General features: G+C 38.0%; 2 protein-coding genes across 4 annotated transcripts in view; both read right to left on the bottom strand.

Moving 5' to 3' along the window:
- Positions 1–5,919, bottom strand: part of LOC111582643 (T-complex protein 1 subunit theta-like) — a 7,719-nt gene extending 1,800 nt beyond the window's left edge. The window contains exons 1-14 of the mRNA XM_055017510.1: positions 5,758–5,919; positions 5,091–5,181; positions 4,881–4,960; positions 4,637–4,786; positions 3,521–3,701; positions 3,349–3,410; positions 3,131–3,268; positions 2,605–2,783; positions 2,133–2,199; positions 1,956–2,043; positions 1,732–1,847; positions 1,269–1,340; positions 975–1,139; positions 155–274 (exon numbers count right to left, since the gene is read on the bottom strand). Coding sequence (XP_054873485.1) covers positions 155–274; positions 975–1,139; positions 1,269–1,340; positions 1,732–1,847; positions 1,956–2,043; positions 2,133–2,199; positions 2,605–2,783; positions 3,131–3,268; positions 3,349–3,410; positions 3,521–3,701; positions 4,637–4,786; positions 4,881–4,958 — 1,416 coding nt within the window. The 5' untranslated portion in view covers positions 4,959–4,960; positions 5,091–5,181; positions 5,758–5,919. The remainder of the gene's footprint in view (positions 1–154; positions 275–974; positions 1,140–1,268; positions 1,341–1,731; positions 1,848–1,955; positions 2,044–2,132; positions 2,200–2,604; positions 2,784–3,130; positions 3,269–3,348; positions 3,411–3,520; positions 3,702–4,636; positions 4,787–4,880; positions 4,961–5,090; positions 5,182–5,757) is intronic.
- Positions 5,920–14,208: 8,289 nt separating this feature from the next.
- Positions 14,209–18,056, bottom strand: tmigd1 (transmembrane and immunoglobulin domain containing 1). Of its 3 annotated transcripts, none has more exons than XM_055016933.1 (6): positions 17,916–18,056; positions 16,946–17,039; positions 16,628–16,798; positions 15,607–15,894; positions 15,339–15,442; positions 14,209–15,254 (listed from the first exon to the last, which is right to left on the bottom strand). In XM_055016933.1, the coding sequence occupies exons 2-6, from the start codon at positions 17,007–17,009 to the stop codon at positions 15,240–15,242; spliced, it is 642 nt and encodes a 213-aa protein (XP_054872908.1). In that variant the 5' UTR covers positions 17,010–17,039; positions 17,916–18,056; the 3' UTR covers positions 14,209–15,239. The 3 variants fall into 3 exon arrangements, with proteins under 3 accessions (XP_054872908.1, XP_023147221.2, XP_054872907.1); XM_023291453.3 differs by having other exon boundaries at positions 16,514–16,798; positions 17,916–18,055; XM_055016932.1 differs by lacking the exon at positions 17,916–18,056 and adding an exon at positions 17,131–17,242 and having other exon boundaries at positions 16,514–16,798.
- Between the last annotated feature and the right edge of the window lie 2,596 nt (positions 18,057–20,652).

Genomic DNA, 20,652 nt, shown 5'->3' with positions numbered 1-20,652 from the left:
AAAAAACTGAGTTATTGCTATAAATAAGTATTGCCTGTGACCAGGGTTGACAACAGCTACATGAAATTCGAAGCTGCATATAAACATTGTCAACTTTGTATTTGATTTTGACTAGATGTAGAATCTGATGTGTCTTGAGTGTTTCTGTACACACCTGATCCACTCTCAGGACTGTGATGGCAGCGTTGGTGGCCAGTTTGATTCCCCAGTATTTGACCATGTACGGCTCCAGAATGCCACCTTCAAGCATGTCCTTCAAAGCAATGCCGTCTCCCTAAACAGATATCGCACATATCAAGGAATAAATTCCTGGAAGAAAGTGGGATTGATTGCATTCAGAGAAACAAGTTAGCTTAAACAACTCTACTTCATGTGCTGATGTGTTTTTCAATGACTGTACAAAACCTGCTACATATCTGAGTGTTTAACGCTACTGTGGTTGCTCAACTTGTGTGCATAAATAATATATTCTATTATAAATATCTATGTAAATAAAAAAATAATCACAGTTTATAAAATCTGAATCCAATGTGGCAAAACACAAGAACGTATTATTCAGTAATGCAACTGTTCAATCATCACAACAGAACCACAGACACCTTCTTTGAAGAGATTCTATATGACTCAAAATCAGTATGTACATAGGTGCTGACTATTTTTGTGGTATAGTTAATAAAGTTAATGTGTGAAATTGTGTATCTTTCTCTGAAGGCAAAAGCTGAATAGCAAAGGCAGCCACGGCTTTACAATGCTAAATTTGGTGATGAGCAAATCAGACTAGATAGAAACAAGCCAGGTTTTACATTTTCAATATTAGTGGATAACCAGTGACTTTGCTCCCTTTCTCTATTAAGCAGATTGAAATTCATGTTGCGTCAACAAACATGGGATTAACATGGCATGGATTTTCTAGACATTGCTAATCTTTGAAATAAAATGGTATGTCCAAGTCACAAAGGCATTCTCATACACACCTCGATGTCAAAGCCCATATTTTTGCTTCCCTTGTGATGCGCAGCATACAGTTTAGAAATGAGCTCGCTCCCCTTCACACCAGAGTTCTCAGCCAGGGCACGTGGCAAAGCCTCGAAGGCTTCAGCAAACTTCTTAATGGCATACTGCTCCAGACCAGGGCAAGACTACAGAGAGAGTGGGGAGAAAAGAGGTTTGTGTTGGTGATGAAGTAAATCCAGAAAGGGGAAAAACCAAGAGAGGAAGCAGTAGTGTGAACTTGTTATGCCTTAATCAATGCATTTAATTCTGCATACCTCTCCGTATGAGGTGATCTGTTTGGCCAGCTCAATCTCAGTGGCTCCAGCTCCAGGTACCAGACGCTTGTCCTGCAGTCAGTTAATGACAAAGACTGTAGCTGTTGTGCAGGTCAAACAGTGAATAAACATAGTACAGAGGCTAGCTTAAACTCTAAAACTCCACAGGCATAAAAAATTGTTTATCAATAATCCACATTTGAGTTGTTTTACAATCATGTATGATGAACAGTGACTTGAGACAGTAAAGATCCAATGTACACCACCAAACAACTCATATTCAGATAATTAGTCCTCAAGAGTAAAATAGGAAATGCAAGACTTAAGTTTAAATGCAACCTATTCCTGTGTAATAAAAGATCTTTTACTAACAGGCATTTTAATTTATTTACATTTTGTACTGATATTTCATACTGATGTTGCAGGGGGAACGGTCCCACTGTGGTTTACTGTAGTGACTTACCCGGACTAGAACCTTGAAGGTGTTGACTCCATCATCTACGGCCCTCTCGATGTCGTCCATCAGGTTGTCAGTGGAGCCTCTGATCACCACCGTTGAGATGGCACCATCTTCTTTCTCTGTTTCAGTTAACACCAAAAGGTATGTTAGGCCTAAACCCCTCAAGGAGCAAAGATATGGTTTAAAATAAAGATTCATAAGACTGAAGCAAAGGCTGATTGATTTACCGTGTTTGAAGACGACCACCTGAGTGTCTCCCACCTCTGTCAGGTAAACACTGTCACAGTGACCCATCTCCTCTGGAGTTGGAGCCGTCTAAGGATGGAGAAAAGCACTAGCTCATATCTTACAATGATCTAGTGTAATATGCTTTAAATACCCGATTTGTACAAAACAAGACTCACCAGTCTGGGAAGTGCAACAGCTCCCACAGTCTTGCATAACCTCCTGAGGTCCCACTTGCTGTTAAGCCTGCAAGAGAAAAAGGAGGACTTTGGCTTTAATAGTATAAAATGATAGAAGAAGCTGCAGAAAACCAGCTTATAATGAGAAGGGACAACTAAGGACCCAAGGCATCACTTTAAATTATAATAAAGTATTCTGCATAATGAAAATACTCTTCTTCAGTTTTTTGTTTTTTTTGACAAATCTTTTACTTGTGGCACCTAAAAATGTCATCTTTTGTGAATAAGTGACATAAATCTGACACAACTGCCATGTTAACTTGGACAACTTCTAGTGACCCAGGCAGGGGGTCTGCATTTGACTAAAACTATCTGCTTTAGGTGGAAGATATTTTGATGACAGGTTTAATTTTGAGTAATAAAAGTCTTCCATTCAACAAGATGTAATCCACTGAACTCTTGTGAGTCTTACCTGACCACCATGAGCTTGTATTTGTTGGCGTAGTGCAGTGCCATGTCGGCCACTTTCCCCCCAGTTACCACCACATTGGCACCAGCCTCCTTGATGGCCTTCACCTGAGCCTCCATCATATCCTCCTCTCCCTTACTGAAGTTCATGAGTTCCTGCGCATTATTTATCAACACCGTTCCCTGTGGAAAAGATAGGACTATTGTTAGCAACAAGATCAGTGCCTTTGAAGGGCTGCCTATATATAGTGACACCACAACTTTTCTAAACTAATGACAAGAGGCCACACTAAGAATGAAGCAGCTAACTGGAGTTCAGCCATCATTAATTGCAACGTTAACACATATGCTTTTCATGGTGTGACATGGCAAATTATTTTCTATAAAAAGAGCCGATGATATGAAAGTGTAAGTTATTCAGCAGCTCAGCTTTCTAGAAAACAAAAAAATCGGTGTGTATGTTAGTTAAATTGGCGTTTTTGTCTGTCAGTTTCTCTACAGCACAACAGAGTGTTTAAAGTATTCGTTACCTTGGTCTCTGTCACCATGCAGTCGAAGGGGCAGGAGAATACTGCAATCTTGGCGTCTTTAACGGATGTGATGTCTCCCTCTGCCTCCTTCTTAAAAACCATGCCATGGAGCATGGAGGATGCTGTCACACCACAACCCTGAAAACAGCGCAGACAACAATTTAGAGGCAACCGACATACACATGGACAAAATATAAGCAGTGGATAACGTTGCTTACCAAAATCTTGCATACTCTGACGTTATCAACATTGAAATTGCCGGACTCGGGGAAGATGGATACTGCAGCACAAACCCCATAAAGAAAAGAAAGTCAGAAAACAAATCTGCTGTCAAGGTAATTAACAGCTGACAGCTGTAGTTGGTCTGGGTAGCGTGGATTGCTGACTCACCACAGGCCTGCGCGATGAGGTTGGCAAGGAAGTCTTCATTGCCATACTGTTTACTCATGACTGCCGTACGGATGAGAGATGTGGCCTCTTTAACATCGTGGAGGTTCTTGGCTGAAGAACATACGCAGTCTGGCAGGATCTCCAGAGCCTTCTTACATGCCTTCTCGTAGCCTTCAATCACCTGCAGAAAACAAGAAAATAGAGGCTAAGAAAATGCTGCAATTCCTTCCTTTAAGGTACAAATACTTGACATTTTAGGCAACTGCTTTATCAATATTAGCTCTACAAAGCATTATTTTGAAAACATCAATTTTAATGACAATAGTTAGCATTAGTGGTTCTTTCTTGGAGTCAAACACTTAGCATCGGTCCACAAAACAATGGTAATAGAAGTACCATAATATGTTACAGTTAAAGAGTAATTTTCAGGGAATAAAAATTCTTAGTAGTCCAAGTTATGTATTGAGCCAGTTTGTTAATGTCAGGAAATTTAAATGACAGGTACGGCTGTGCACAGGTCAGCAATCAGAAATAAATTTAAGGACAGACAAAACATTTTCTTTCAGCTCAGAAATAGGAAAAAATGTACATAGCAACTCCATTAAAACCTGCCCAGTGCTTAAGTCTCTTTATAAGTATGGTGTGGCAGTGGTAGCCAATCCTGCACTGACACACGAGCAAGGTGTTTTCTCTAAAAACAACTTGGTAAAGACGAGCTTCTCTGAAAAACTATTTGTGCAAGAGAGGCATTATTAAGGTGTAATGTATGGGGGCGAAGTGGGAAATTCAACATGAACACCATTCTTCTCCTCCACTAGTCTTCAGGAACTCCTACAAAGCATTTAACCCTTTGATGCGGAACATGGGTCAAAAGTGACCCAAATCCAATGGAAAATGGGTATCTCCTGACCCACACTACGCCTCAAAGGGTTAATGACAACATCAGAGACAAACCTTTTAAATCTGCGTAATGGAATATGTCTACATACTGATGCAAACATATTTCTATGAACTGATACATCAGTGCTTCCCTTCCCTTATGATTACAAATTTTCATGCCATCACACTGTTTATACAGCACAGACACGGTGATGTCCACCAGGTGCAGTTATTTACCTCTGACACAGACAAGCCCATCCTGAGCAGCTCTTCAGCCAGCTCCAGCAGAGCTCCAGCAAAAACCAGGACAAAGTTGGTACCGTCTCCGACCTCCTGCTCTTGCATATGGGATGCCATCACAATCATTTTTGCTGCTGGATGTTGCACCTATTAAACACATAACATTCAAGAAAACTTATTGCTTTCACATTTCTTAAGCATTCAATGAAATTGAGGGAGCTGCATTAAGACGTTTCCTCACCTCAAGCTCTCTGAGGATTGTCGCAGCGTCATTGGTGACAAACAGTTTCTTCAAGTGATTGATGACCATTTTGTTCATTCCTGAAAGGCAACAGTGGCACTGTTTAATGACTGCCGTTTTGTTGGCTCTCTAGTTTAAGTTTACACTGATCTAAGCATGAATGACACTGACAGACTTTTGTATATGTTACTGCTGGAGGAGTGTGCGTACCGTTTGGCCCATAGGCAGTGCGTGTGGTCTGTGAGAGCTCCTTTCATGCTCTGATGTTACGAAAGACTGCTTCTTCAAGCCCCGAATAGTGCTGTGTCAGAAAACAATAAATCAGCTGCTGCGACTTTGCAAGAGATATGTATTAGATTTTTACGAGTGACCACGTCAGACTTATTGTTACTATTCTACCTAACTACTAATGTAAGCAAATCACATGAGAACATTTTTCTAGTCTTAGATGACTGGAATAGATGAAAACGATTTTCAAAGGCAGGGACAACATAGTCATGAATACAGATGAGCTGTTCCATATAAGATAACCCAAAACAGGAAGAATCAGCATCAGCCAGGCACATCTGAGCACTGACAGTCAGCTAAAAGCTAACTGGGTGTGACTGCAGCATGACAGAGAGTTATCACTGCAGGTAAAACACTGCGCGCACATACAGCATAGTGTAGTGGTTTAGGAATCATTCAAAGCCGTAAAAACTCGGCTTTGGTCCATCAAAGCAGCACCAGGTCCTGCAGCTCTGAGCGGCCTGGCTGTTTCTAGAACTCTCCCACATGACTGCGAATGAACGTGCTAGCTCAGCGGCTAACTTTAGCCTAGTTCACAACGGCTCCCTAAGAGCGAACATACGACCCCAACACGGTGATTTATCCTCACCTTGGCGCCGTCCTTTAACATTTGGGCAAAGCCCGGAGCTTTGGGGACGTGGAGGGCCATTTTCCGATGTTTAGAAGCCCCGGTATCCTGGAAGAGGTAGCCGCGGCGTGGTTCAGCTCTGGGTACAAAGCCGGAGAGGCAGAGGAGGAGCGACTTCAGCGAGGCGTGAGCTCATGACGGCAACCGACAAGGGACAAACCGAGCGAATCTCCTTTTCCCTGCTGTAACCAGGGACACACCACATGAGGGCGCTCTTGCCTTTATGGACAAAATACAGCAGTCAAGGGGGGAAAAAAATAAAAATGCAGTAAGGCAAAGTTACGACACTAAAAACCCCAATATGGCTTCTTTAAGAGAATTATTATAATAATTATCACGTTAGAATATCATTATTGATGTGTAAGTACATAGCAAACGGCATGTACATTTTTTAGCCAGTCATTATATAATTGCACACTGTTAGTCTGTAATATTGCATTGTATCTAAAGAACAATCCATGTGTTAGGAAAATATATGTACATAAATAATGATTATAGCTGTCAAATACACGTAGCGTACCACGGGGTCAAATGTAAATATACACCCAGCAAATGTACTTGAACTTGTGGATATAATGTGATAATATTGAAATTATGATGAAGTAGCATATTGTGTTTCATATATATCTTTAATGATAACTCATACATAGATATGGACATATGTTAAGCCAAAAGACATGTATACACTGACATACAACCATAATGTGAAAACAGTAAAGACAAAACTAGAAGTAAAGCCCATATAAAATCACCCCGTCGCATTATTTCACCAAATATTTTGTCATTTCAGTTTGTATGATGTGAAATACTGCACTGCTTTAAATGTAAATTGTCCACTTGGTTAATTTAAAAGTATTTAATTGTTTGTCAAATTCCCTCAAATTTTGAGTTATATTCCAAAAACATGTTGAATTTTTCCCAAATGTATGCTATTAACTTAATGACAATAGTTTCACCCAGAATGTAGACAAGAGGGACCAAGAAGTTTGAGTTGTTTCACCCGTTTCACTGCGTGTGCTGAACCAGTGATTGTATCCAACAACTCCAGTATCTAGTACTATTATTAGTATGCATTACTTCATGTTACAACCAAAACAAATTGTGCATGCGAACAGACAGGAAACAGACATAAAAAAAGGAAAGACTTTGGGTTGTTGAAGCTTACATGTTTTATTGCGTAGATTTTTTATTTTTCATTTCAACAGTTTCTCCCTTTTTTCTCATTAATGCAGAAAAAGAAGGTACCAATATATTGAAAATGCAGCAAAGAGAAGCGTTTCGCTTCATTTGAGGCTGTTTAGCTTGACAGTCACTACACTAACAACTTACTGGATATTACTTAATAACATCATCGATGTCATCTGGTAATGAGCCATTAAATCTGCCCCTCATCACATTATCAGATGATTTATGTGTACAATATTGGTATATGAATCATCCACAGGCTGTTATAAGTGCCGACCTCTGCCTCAAGGAAAGTTCCCATTCAAATACTGCCTAAGTTATCGTATATAAAATGAAGTCCCCTTTCATAGAAAATACACTTACAATTTGGTATAATCAAATGACATTTAAAAACGTACAACAAATGTTAGTAACATCATTGCATACATTTAAAGTAGAGGAAAATGCATCTCCCTTCAGTCAGTAAATTTAGTGTTAGTCCTGCAGATTTTGGTCTTGTGCAGCATCTCTTTAAAGTATTTTTCAGAATGTAGGCAGAGAGTGACAGCACAAACTAAAATATTAGTATTTTAAAAATGTAACTAAGACATTTGATTGTGGCAACTAAGACAGACACGTATACCACAGTATAGAAATCCCTTTGGTAGCTACAATGAGGACATTTTACCCACAACTAGCTAACCTGAGATGAGTAAACACACAAGATTCACACAGGTGCAGCTAATCGGGCACCACACAGATAAAAAAAAAGAAGACAAGCTGCCACGTAACAGTCTCCCATGACAACACTACATGTATATGTAACAGTGACACCACAATAATAATAAATGTGACACATGGCTACAAAAGGTCCTGTATTTTACGTACACACATGCATGCAATTCAGTTGGGTTTGCGAATAGTGTTCACGGCTGTGTGGGCCCAACCTCCCAGCGTGTTTGAGAGGTTTGTGGCTCGACGTATGAGGTTTGAGCGACTGAGTTTACCACTGGGGTCCAACTTTCTCATCATCGCCCCTCCAGAACGTTCCCTTGTACTGGGTCTGTGAAGAGAACAATGGTTACTCAGCAAAAAACAAACGTAGTGATAATAACTAATCAAATTCTTTCATCAACTCAGTTTTTAATACCAACAAACTAGACAGAATTGCTAATCAAGACACTTCCCCTTTAGATTCATACAGATTTCTATAATTATTCAAAATGCCAAGAATTAAAGAAACCCATCAGGTGATAATGCACATTTACATCCATGACTTTTCCGAAATTTGGAGACAAAGTGGTAAGTAGTACAAACAGAAAGTAAATAAGAACCGATGAAGAGACAAAGATTGGGTCAGAATGAAAAACACAGGTTGTAAAGTTAGAAAAAAATTAGTCTGACAGAGAAGAATTTCATTTGCTTGGGCAATGTGAAATAAAAGAAAGGATTTTCAGTGCAACGTAACAGACCTTCACAGTTTCATATGCAAAGCGCACCATGCACGGACATTGGGTCAGCTCTAACATGCGTTCAGAGCATATGTTTCCATAACTTATCAGGTTTTAGTAGGATTTGTTTTGAGATGCAAATTTACCTTCTGCCCTACTCCATAATTAGGGAATAGTTGAACTGCCTGTTGTAGTTGGAAAACAAACGTTTAACTTCCCAGAGAAGATATTTTCATACAGTGAGGAAAGCAGTTGGCTGCTTGCAATGTGCACAGATAACAGACAAGGTCACTGTTGATGTGCGTTCCTGCTTTTCACAGTCTACCTAATTCATCATGGATTGGACTCTGCCTGAACAGTTTGAATGTCAACATAGGAAATGACGCAAAACATACAAAACACATTTTTGTCATTTCATCTGGCTCCAATTCCCACACCCATATCCCCCCACCCACTCCCTCCTTATCCGAATACCAGAAACACAGACCCGGTTTCAAACCGAGGCGGGAAGAATGTCAAGGGGGAGGGGAAGGAAATCTGGGGACCCACAAGCTGCACCACAGGCTGGGATTCTTTAGGTGGGAGGGTGAGGTGGGTGTGGAGGTCAGTCACGCGCTTCCTCTATGCAGAGGCACATATACTGGACTCTTCTATGTATGTAAAATACACAAGCATACAAGGAAATGGACTGATGGCTTCCTCAGTTACACAAAATACTCTCATTCACCTACAGTGCACTTTCATTCGTGCATATAAGAAAACCTCCAACGGTTCTTAATCAGCTTTACCAATCAAAACAATTCACTGAAAACAGAAATTTTTTACCTGTCATCTCTGTGGATGATGTCATCAAAGGCCTTTGACAGATGTTTGAGCCTCCTGAGCCCACTGGAAACTGATTCTAGATCTTGATCAAATTTTCTATTACAACAGAGAAAACAAACAGCCAGGGCTGAAAACCTCAGAAATGAAAGTAGCCAACAGAATAAAACGTGGAAAACATTAGGACCAACTAACAAGGCCTCAGACACAGAAACTGTACAATGTGCAAAGAAAACTGTAGCTGGTTATGGAACTCACAGCCTCTGGTTCTGTGTGTTGGGGGAAGCAAAAGGACTTCGTAATGCAGCCATGCGGACCAGTTGTCTCCTGCCTCTTGCGCAAAGACATTCGCAGAGAGTTCAGTGAAGATGAGGAGCGAAGTTTGCGGAAACGGTCGGGGGCTTCTGGGGAGCTTTCTGCCCCGTCAGACTCATCCAGGACTGTGTGTGCTCGCCAGACTCCAACCACAGCTTTACCCACTCCATCCATCACTGAAGACGCCATACTGACTGAGCTGAAGAAATATAATAAAACATTTTTATTTTATTTATTTATTCATTTATTTGATCAGGGACCATGCAGCTATCATAGAACACATAGAACTGATGCATGACATATACAGTGTGTAGCATTGAGCTAATTTTCAACTCCTGTCCCTGGTTGGGCTTTTAAGTAAAAGTAGTCAAAGGATCAACAACACAAATAAAAACGGCACAGACAACATTAAAAACCTATAACCCCCACCCACCCACAAACACGCACAATGACACAATCCACAGTCAGTCGGACCTTTTAGATGTCATAGGTGGGTACATTCTTGTTTTTCTTTCAGCCAATACTTAACTTTTGCTGTAAAAGTTTTTAAATCTGCTATCTTATTAATTTCGTTTGGTAATGTGTTCCAGGTGTGACAGCCTTGATTGAAAAGGCTCTGTCCAAATGTAGTTCTGTGGTAAGCTATTTTGCAATTGTTGTTCAATCATCAAACTACACATTAAAAAGAAAATCCAAAATTTAAAGCACAGGAGAAAAGATAAGATAGATGAAGCATTTTACACAGGTTTGAAGAAATAAAATTGGTACAGAAAAAAATGCATTGACTCTGAATTAACTTAATATGCAATAATCACAATAATCTCAGCCATGTAGCAAGAACAGTTATTTTTATTTGATATTACTGCATTATTCTGTTTTAAATCATTTCAACTTGAATACATTTTTGAACTTGCAGTGTTGGAATATAATTGTAAAACCTTTTAGGCCGTTTGAATTATGGGTTTACAAATTCTTAATAGGCATGTAGACATGTAGAGAATCAAATCTAACACATCACAATCTTGAGCATATTTATCTGTGCCTATTTGTTATTTTAAAGAATTACCTCTCAGTAGTCTGTTACTGACAAAAAAATGGGAACAATGTTAATGACCAAAGGACGGGAAATGATGGTGAAAATGACCCGTAACAACCCTCAAATAAAGCAGCAATAATCGTGTTAGTGAAGGCTCCCCTGCTATTGTTTGATGAAGACAATGTAGCAGTGGAGGCTGCCCTGCCCTGCTCTGTGAAACTAACCCTGGGATGACTCCATCCAAAACACCGGCAGCGGAGGGAATAACAGCGACTTTACGCTAAACGTTTGTGCACCGAATTCAAATAAAGTTAAATATTTCATGTTTTTGAAAAGTAAAACTTAGTCAAGTAGCAGCGTAACTAGTAACACGTTTTTGATTCTCACACAACAAAAGAAGGCTGTGTACGCGAACGCACCATTAGCTCGATAAATTCACATGAAAAGATGTTTGCATTAAATATCTTAGCACAGACAAAAGAAGACTGACTGTCATACTATCTGCTGTATCGACAACTTACCTGAAATTATCAGTTGTGAGAAAGTCCGTCCTCTTCGCTGCGGCTGCAGTTCTTCGCGTTTCTTTCTTTCTGTTTGAATTTGGCGGTGGACCGCAGAATGCTCGCAAACAGACGTCACCACGCCCTTTACGTACAGCTAGTGACGTAGCACGTTGCGTCCAACGTAAAGGTCCTTTCAGCCTCAGACGCTGCAACGTGCTTCGAAGATTAAAATGTGACACTGAAAAAATACATGTGAATTAAATTTAGGTGATTCGTTTAAAAAATAAATTTAGTGTTATTAGTTTTTTAAATAGACGTATGCTTTAAATCGCTCACTTTTGATTAAAGGCCTACAGGTGTGGTTTTTTTGGATTGATGTTAATCATGCCTAAGATTAAAAAAGATGCATCAGATTTTATTTCAAAGTTTCTTATATTCAACGTTTTGTATTCATAAATGTAAAAGATATGATGAATCCTTGCGATAACTTTAATCTATAGTGCTCTTAGTTTAATGTATCTTAGACTCTTGCTTTTTTCTTGTTTATGTTTAATGTTTTTGTAGGAGTTTGTGTTATAGTATGAAAGGAAATTTTTTAAAAATTTGTACGAGGGCTTCAATGTTACAGTTATTCTGTATGTAAAATGAATAGCTGATGATAAGTTTCTACTGTACTATCCCCGACATTGTAAATACTTCAGAAATTCATCTTTGCAGGTACATTGCATAAGTATTGCTTCTCACCTGCAATTTTAAACAATAAATATCACTATTATAAAACTTTGCACATATTGCACATGTGGTTTAATTCTGATTACATCCTGCTTTGTATGTATAGTTCTTGTCTATTTCAGTGGTGCTCTGTTTGGCACTACCAATTTATGTTTCTGTACATACACTATTTGTTTTAGAAGTTTTCCTTGTTTTTCTATGTATTTATGTCTGGTTTGTTATTTGTATATAATGTGAGAAGTTAAGTGAGATGTCATTATATATTGTATAATGACAATAAAAACTGATTCAGGAAATGTTATTCTTCATTTTATGTAAGTGTAGAGTTCTTTTAACCACAGTTTATGTAATCCAATGTAATAAAGCTTATCTTTGTGAGATTTATAATGTTCAGTTTTTACTGACTTGGCGTGAGATAGGCGTTGATACAACCAACATGTCAGTCAGTGGTTTTGTTGTAATGTTCTATTGTAGATTGAGGGGTGTTTCCGATATTTTACCCATTCTATTTACACAAATGGGGAAGAAAGAATAAAAACAAATGTTACACATCTCAGGTTAGCACAGTTCAATACACCAGACCTTTTATGTCATCCAAGTGATATTTAAATTTTCTGTTTCCTATTCTATAATCATATTTTTTTGTGGTTGTAATTGTGATATAATTTTACTGTGAATTAGAATTTGAAGTTTCCTGTTTTATTCAATCTATGACCCCAACAGGAAAAACACCGGTACAACTACTGCTCGTTCATCATTTCAAATACATGGCAGGGCTTTGGATGTTTTTTGTTTTTTTTAAACATTGACATTTCATTCTATTTCTTTATTTGCACATTTACACATACATGTCATTGTCATGGCTAGGAAGGGTTTGAAAGTAAGACAACCAGCAGATGTCACTTCAGACCTGCATGTGAAACGCATTCACGCACTGGTGTTCTGAGATTTTGTTCATGTCCATCTATTGTGTTTTAGTTGATGGTGATCTGCTAGTGACAATAACAAGATTTCTTTTTCATTTTAATTTAATGTTAAATCACTTTGTTCTTCCATGTTCTTATAAAATAAATTTCTCATGAACTTGTGTTGTGCAAATGCAATTTCAGACGTTTCAGTTATACTGAATGTGCTGCTAGAAAGTAGATGCCACATCTTTGACCCGCTAAAAGGGATCCCAGCATGATATCACAGTTACGTGGCACGAGGCAAAGAACAGTGCATTGTTCAGGGCCATTAAAGAAGGTACAGGAGGAAAGGTTCTGGGTGTTTGCACAGTCATCATGGCGCAATTAAAACAACAATTTATCTTCTTCTTTTCTCTAAATGCAGACTAGATACAATAATTTAGATTTTTTGTATATGTTGGATTTAGTGACAAACCAACATTACAAATAAACCAGAGCTTTTGAACAACAATCAAATTCTTATTTTATTGAGAGGGGTTTGTCTTTTCAGTGCTGGGTATCAGTATTCTTTTGAAGGTAATATTTATATCTGAAACTATCTGAATAGTAATTCTTATTAATATTTAGCCAAGCAAAAAGGAAAATTCTTAAAGATTTTAAAAATGCAGACACAACCAAGCATCATCAGCCTCAGTTAAGACATTAACCTTGTTTTCATATTGTATATTTGACCAGTCATTGCAGCGGATGTCACAAATTCTTGTAATTTTTGTTGCACTGTTTTATGTGAATCTGTTAAATATCTATTTAATGGTAAGGTAACGTAACGACTTAGGCCTTGAGCTTGACCTTGGCAACCTTGTAATCCATGTCCTTTTGTCTCATTAAAAGTAAATGTATAACATGATTTTAACAAGCCTTGGTTTTCCTGATGAGTCAGGAGCTAAAGTTCAGAGTGAATGTCTAAAATGGAGACCAAGATTTTGATTGAGAGGCAGTTCAACTCGATGACCAATTGTTTAATAGATGTCTCTGAACACTACAGATATTTTTACACTGGGAAGTCTAAAAGCATCAACTTAAGCATTTTAACAGTTCTATTTTGTCTTTCTTTTTTCATTGATTTTTAGTTAAGTCTTTTAGTTTACAGCTCATGTTTTAAACAGCAAGCGTGACAAGTATTCTGTCCCACAAAATGTAACTTGTCTAGTCATATGTTGATGAATTAACCACTGCAGACTGACAAAGTGGAAGAATACAGGTATTTCATTCATTGATCAAACACTAGCAATTAGAAAACGGTAGTGTCAAATATTTTATCTGTCTATATCTAGTAGTCTGTCAATGTACAATACATTATAATTGTATAAACATGATGTTGTATCTTTAAATCATAGAGTCATGAATCATTTTCCAAATATACACTTGTAGCTTTGATTTTTTTCACATTCCCAGAAAAAGAGGTCTTTGCCAGGTCAGTGTACTTTTCAGTTTGGTTTATTTTATTGCAAAGATATTAACAAGAAAAGAGGAAATGGAGCATTAAAACTCACTTCATCATCAAGGTCAAAGTGCATCACATAATAAAAAGTAACAAGCTAAATGTCATACTGCAGACTCAGGAGATCCTCTTGTCATAATCATAGGTTAAATAAATAGCATATTGCGTACATAGCCGGTAGCATAAAACATCTGATCAGATTTTGAAGGATATTTTGGGAAAAATCTGCTTTTTTTTGCTTTGCTGCAGAGAGTTACATCAGAAGAGTGACCATATGTTTGCACAGTAAATATGAAGCCACCGCCACTGGGTAGTTAGCTTAGCATAGCACAAAGACTGATAACAGCTAGCATAGATCTGCTGAAAGCTAATCAGCCAACACATTTAAAACTTATTAACATATTTTGCATTTAGAAGTCAAGTCTATACCACTGATTATTTTGTCTCTATGTAAAGTTCAGCTAGGAAACCTTGGGTCCTGCATTCATGTGGATGTTGCTTTAACACGTATTCCCCACCTAAACGTTGCTTCAGACCAAGAGTAGGACACACTGCAAAAACTGCTCAGAAAAGACTCGAGGAAGACAACAAAGAACCAATCTGACCAAGCATTCGCAGGATGCACCTGAGCAAGCCTGAACAGGCCTCATCCCACAAACTACAGAACCCAGAAGTTACAACGTCCAGGAGCCAGACAGCAGGAGAGAGACCTAAGCAATACTGGGCAGGTGGTTTTTATGTTGAGGCTTGCATTTTACTCTTTGGGCAGAGCCCAGCTAGCTATTTACATTCAAATCCAGCCTTTGTGCTGAAGACAGCTGGTTGTAGCTTCATATTTAACAGACAGATATGAGAATAAGATCAGTCTTCAAACTCTCAGCAAGAAAGCCCATAAATGCATTTTCCAAAATGTCAAAGCGTTCCTTTAAAAAATGTCAAATACAACGTAAAATTAAAAACTCTGTTACATAAATCGGTAGTCCTGCACACAAAAAAGGAGTGTTGGTGTCTTTATTTCTTGAAGCACTGTTGAAAGAGAATTAAAGCATTAGGAGGTCCTGATTGCAATGATTCAGTCTTTGTGCTCTATGTGCATCGTTTGTGTGTTACCTTTGCGATTTTCCTCCACCGTGAAACAATTGCAAGAATTGCAGTGAGGATCACCACCACAATTGCTGCAATCATGGGCATCAGTGGGAACTTCATGGTCTTATCTTCAAATGAGGAGAAAGAGGATTAAACTCCTTTAATGACATCACTAACTGAGGCATTGTTTCAAGTGCTGATGACACATAAGCAATGAAATACCCATTAAAACTATTCAACAATCAGAATTTGGTTTCAGTAATACTGAAGAGCGTTGATCGAGTGAACAGACCTGCCGCTGTGACGTAGAAAGTCTTGCTGTATGCTCCATATTTGGGAGAATTTGCTGTGCACTGATATGTGCCTTCATGCAAGCTCCTCTCCACTTTGCTGGCTATCAGCTGGCTTATAGAGCCGTCCGTGGTCACAACGAAGTCGCCTGCTAATAGATCCACCATGCTTCCATTTAGTGCCCACACCACAGATGAGACCGGTGGATTGGCCCAGATGTCACAGCTCAGGACGAGCTTTGACTCCTCTTCTACTGTAACCTCCTCTGACCCAGACAACTCTGGGGGATCTAAAGGGAAAATATTATAGCTGCTGAGTTGTCTTTGCAGATAAATACACGTTTCACCTAAAGAAGAAATTTGAGTGCAGCTGTGTCTCCATTTGCATGTTTAAGTCTGGTTCAGACTGAAAATATCACAGCAACTATGAACAGTAGATAGCAAATTTGCACAGGCATTCATAGTCCCCAGAAGATGATGTTGCCTATTTGTTTTCAGTTTGTTAGTATGTTAACACCTTTTAAAAACCACTGGGAACAAAGTACAGCTGAGGCTGATGAAAATGACATTAGTTTTAGAGGTATTTGGTCATAAACCAGTGTTGTCTAGGAAGTGATACTCCAAGAGGAAAAGATATGATGCAACAAAATCTACCCTATAATCCAATTATCAAGATATTTTATTGAAAAAACACACGTCAGCCTCCTGATCACACTAATTGTCAGATTAGCGGATCACCGGTGTGACATCTTCTGGGTACTATGAATATATTTCATAGCAGTACATCCAGTAGTATTTCAGTGTGAACAACAGTAGTATGCTGACAGGTCACTAAATCTATATAAATTAGAAGCTACCAGTATTATTATTAACAAAATGCATCGTTTCAACATTTTTAAAGGGACTCACATGTGACTCTTAGGGTGACAGAGGCCTTAACTGTGGCATTGTTTTTCAGTTGACAAGTAAAAGTGGCCTCATTGTCGTCATAGATGACAGGTGAAACACACACACTGCTTGCACCTTTCTTGTTCTCTTCGTTCAGTTTGACCGTCAAACCATTTCTGAGCCACACCAGCTCTTCATCGTCCAGAGTGTCTCCACCAACGGTACATTTCAGTGACACAGTGTTGTTCAACTCCGCCTGTATAAGACCCTCACCGTCGACTACTGGGTCAGATTCGATATTGACACCTTAGGAAAAGAAATAGAAACAGTTGAGTGAATCGGTGAAAACTCAGACTGCACAAGGTGGGGAGATAACCAGTGTGATATCTTTTGGAATGATTTAACTTAAAGAGGAAATTAAGCTACATTCATAGTGAGCAGATTTTCACTTACCTGCTGTGTGAGTCGCACAGTACAGGAGCAAATGTAAGAGTGAGGCTCTGAAAATCAACTTCATTGTGCTCTTTTTTTGTTTTTTTGAAAGAACCTGAAAGTAAAGGAAAGGTCATCGAAATGAGCACATACACAGAGTTTATTCAAAGTCCTCATTTAGTTTAAATTCACCAAAATATCAATACCTTTCAACAGAGAAAAATATCCCACTGTGGCGCAGTGACAGATGGCAGACTTTCATGACTTTTTTCCACCTAACTTCCTTAATCTTTTATTTACTCCCAGCAAAGTCCCCCAAACAGCAAAAGGATCTATTTTACAGATTAGTGTTTTTACCCTCAGTGCAAATTTCAGCCAAATATGATCAGACTGCACACCAGAACAGAATAAAATATTGATGAGGCTTGTTAAAGAATACACAACCAGAGGTAAAATACACAGAACATCCTGTTCCTATTGAATATTCCATGTGTATGGCCAACGTGTCAAGATGTCATCTGGTTTGTTCCTATGCATCATTTAACAGAACTGTGCTGGCAGGTAGGTTTTTGGTAGCGCAGATTTGAGATTATTAACAGACGTGCAAATGTTTCACTCGGGTGTTTTTGGTACACATTTACTCAAAGTGGTTGAAAGTAAAAATACTGTGTTCAAGAAATGAAAACAACTTGTTGAGATAATATTTTCTCTCTAGTGTCTGTGTCTTACTAGATTCTTAAAGATAAGTTCAGAAAAATCTGTTATATATAAAATCCCCCCGTTGGATAAAAATGATATGTAAAGTAAAAAATAAGGGCAATAGTTCCTTTGCAGATGCTATATCATCAACAGACCACCAGCACTCTCTGGATTCATTCCTGTGAAACAAAACTATACATATAAATTACACTCTAAATGTACTTACAAGCTTTATGGTCGATCATACAGTTGAGCAGTCATACAGATTTACATTTTGAAATGAAGACCTTACCTGTCAACTATGGTTTCTTCTTATATGTAGTCTGCGTTTTCCTTCCGGTGTTCCTGGTGTGTATGAGGATGAGAAGGGCTGTGTGAGTCTTCAGTAGCTCTTATATGCTTCACAGGACACTTTCATAATGCCTCTCTTGGGTTTAAATGGCTTTCATCATAATTTTATTTACCTGTTCCAGTCAACAACCTTTCACTCCTCCCACTCCTGGCATTTTCTCCATTCTTTTATTGTTGCACACTTGTATTGTGCAAACACAAGGAAACTTTTTATGGGTTGTAGTCATTACGATGGTACTAAAACATCTTGGGCGTGTATGTTGAGACTAAAATACACATTTTACAAGGTTCTTGTCATATTTGTTTTTAGTTTATATGTTCCTGTAAAACACTTTTAATGGAGCTGTGAAAGTACATAATTCAATTCAATTCAATTCAATTCAATTCAATTCAATTCAATTCAATTCAATTCAATTCAATTCAATTCAATTCAATTCAATTCAATTCAATTCAATTCAATTCAGTTCAATTCAGTTCAATTCAATTCAATTCAATTCAATTCAATTCAATTCAATTCAATTCAATTCAAATACAATTATGTATGGAGCCTGTTTTGTACAATTAATTTCCTTATATTTTAACATAAAATGCTCATTATTGTATCCTCTGATGTTCTTACAATGGGACAGACTTTTTTATGTTTCCTGAAGAAAAAGACATGAATGTGACACCAGAGTTTGGAAAATTATTTCCTCGTCAGCTGTCTTGTTCTTGTTTCCCATTAATGTCAGAGGATTGATAGTAACCATAGACCAGTGTAGTGGATATAAGTAGCTTACTAAATACCTAATGTACTGTAAAACAACAGCAACAAACAAACAAACAAACAAAAAATTGATATAAATATAATAAGGATATCATAATAGATGTGCCTGATTGTATGTGCTGATACAATGTTTATTCATCCTAAGACATGGACCCATCATTCTGTAACTTCCTAATAATTCTAAATCATATTGTCAGTAAATTCTATACTACATAATACATCCAAGGGTGAAAATACAAATAAAGCAAGAAATCTGCTCACTGAGTGACTTTTTATAAAATATACAAATAGCATTAATAATTTAATAACCTGCATCATCACACTCTATGGTAGTTGTAAGCTATTGAATACTTATGTAGAAAGACAAGAATAGATACCAGAACTTAAGAGACAACATAGGAAATGGATCATGAAAGAAAAAACAACTCTCTCACGTGGTTGCATTGTTTACATATTACTATTTGATACATTATTATCATTATAAATTCTAGTATTTTGTTGGTGGAATAGCCTTAGCTAAATCTAACTGAGACACTTCTTATTATTTGCTGAGATTGAAAACCCAAAGTTGAAGCGTTCTCATCTTACTAACATGGGTATTTTTTAAAAAAAATATTGTATAGACAAGACACCTTTAAGGTTTTGCTAAAAGGAAACAAACTGAGCCGACCAGTGCAGCAGTAGCTGTTGATGTCAAGCTACCTTTAAATTACACATTGCAAGTAAAATATTAATATGTTAAACCAACTTGTTAGTTTAAAGGGGCAAGAACACTGATCAAGATGCTGCTTATGTAGATTTTGTCATAGGCTTTATATCATTGATAATTATTAAAAAATAGTCTAAAAATGAATAACATTGTGTATGGTTTTACAACTTTTATATTTGCTACAAGGTTTGCTACCTTCATGAGAAAAACAATGAACCAAAAACATTCATAATAAGTTATAGTAAGCTGAAGTTTTGACATGGTATGGGCAATTGTCCATTCTAATGCTGTTGTTATACAGGAGGACGGGAGGATGACAAATGGATCAGTGTCAGATTTAAAAAGCAAGCAAGCAGGAAAAACATGGATGGGAAACACAGGGGTCTGGGGATGCTCTTTAGCATGTGGACAAACATATCTGTGCATGTGTGTATGATTTCAACAGCCATCCCTTTCTTCCCTGCTAGAGAGAAGCATTGGTCAACTGGAGAAAAGTTTTCAGATTAGTTATTTGTTAACTGCTGATCATGTTGTTCTGCACTGTTGTTACTTCATAACGAGGAAAGACTGTCAGCAGATATCACAGCTAGTTATAATGGTGTTTCTACTCTTGTGTCAGAATTTGATTTCCTTCTGTTCTCTCTCAACCTGAGCTCACACTTTAAGCTTAATAAAACTGAAGGCATGTGTCTGCAAATTCTGTTTTCTTTTTTTTGTCTGCAACCCAAGTCGTTTATCTGATGGCTAATACATACAAACACAAGCATTATGGCTGTCCTACAAGCAATTAATCAAAGCCTGCAGAGTTTTTGCCATCAGAGCTCCTTGTATACACTGTGCAAACAGGCATTCCTCATCAGATTACTACTGATCCCTGCAAGACCACTCACACTCTCACACAAACTCACACACCTACATATGTCATGAAATATCCCCACAAAGCACTCACTCGCTCACTGTGTACATGGTGCAAATATATAAATGCAATGTATTTCCTTCAAGATACATTCATCAGCCCGACTTTGACCCTTGTGTCAAAAAAGATGTTGTTTTCCACTCCCCTTTTTCTTCATTTATTCTCATCTCCATATTCTTCCAATCCTCCATATTTAATCAGTAACTCAAAAAAATGCATGTGTCGTACTTCCAAACCCAGATAGGCCGACTGCTGCTCTTACTCTTGCACTCTCTTTGCTGCCCCCC

This window comes from Amphiprion ocellaris, chromosome 14 (genome assembly GCF_022539595.1).
Source record: "Amphiprion ocellaris isolate individual 3 ecotype Okinawa chromosome 14, ASM2253959v1, whole genome shotgun sequence".
In the NCBI taxonomy this organism is placed as follows: domain Eukaryota; kingdom Metazoa; phylum Chordata; class Actinopteri; family Pomacentridae; genus Amphiprion; species Amphiprion ocellaris.
The sequence above is the reverse complement of the archived record's forward strand: the minus strand, read 5'-3'. Positions and strand labels throughout refer to the sequence as shown.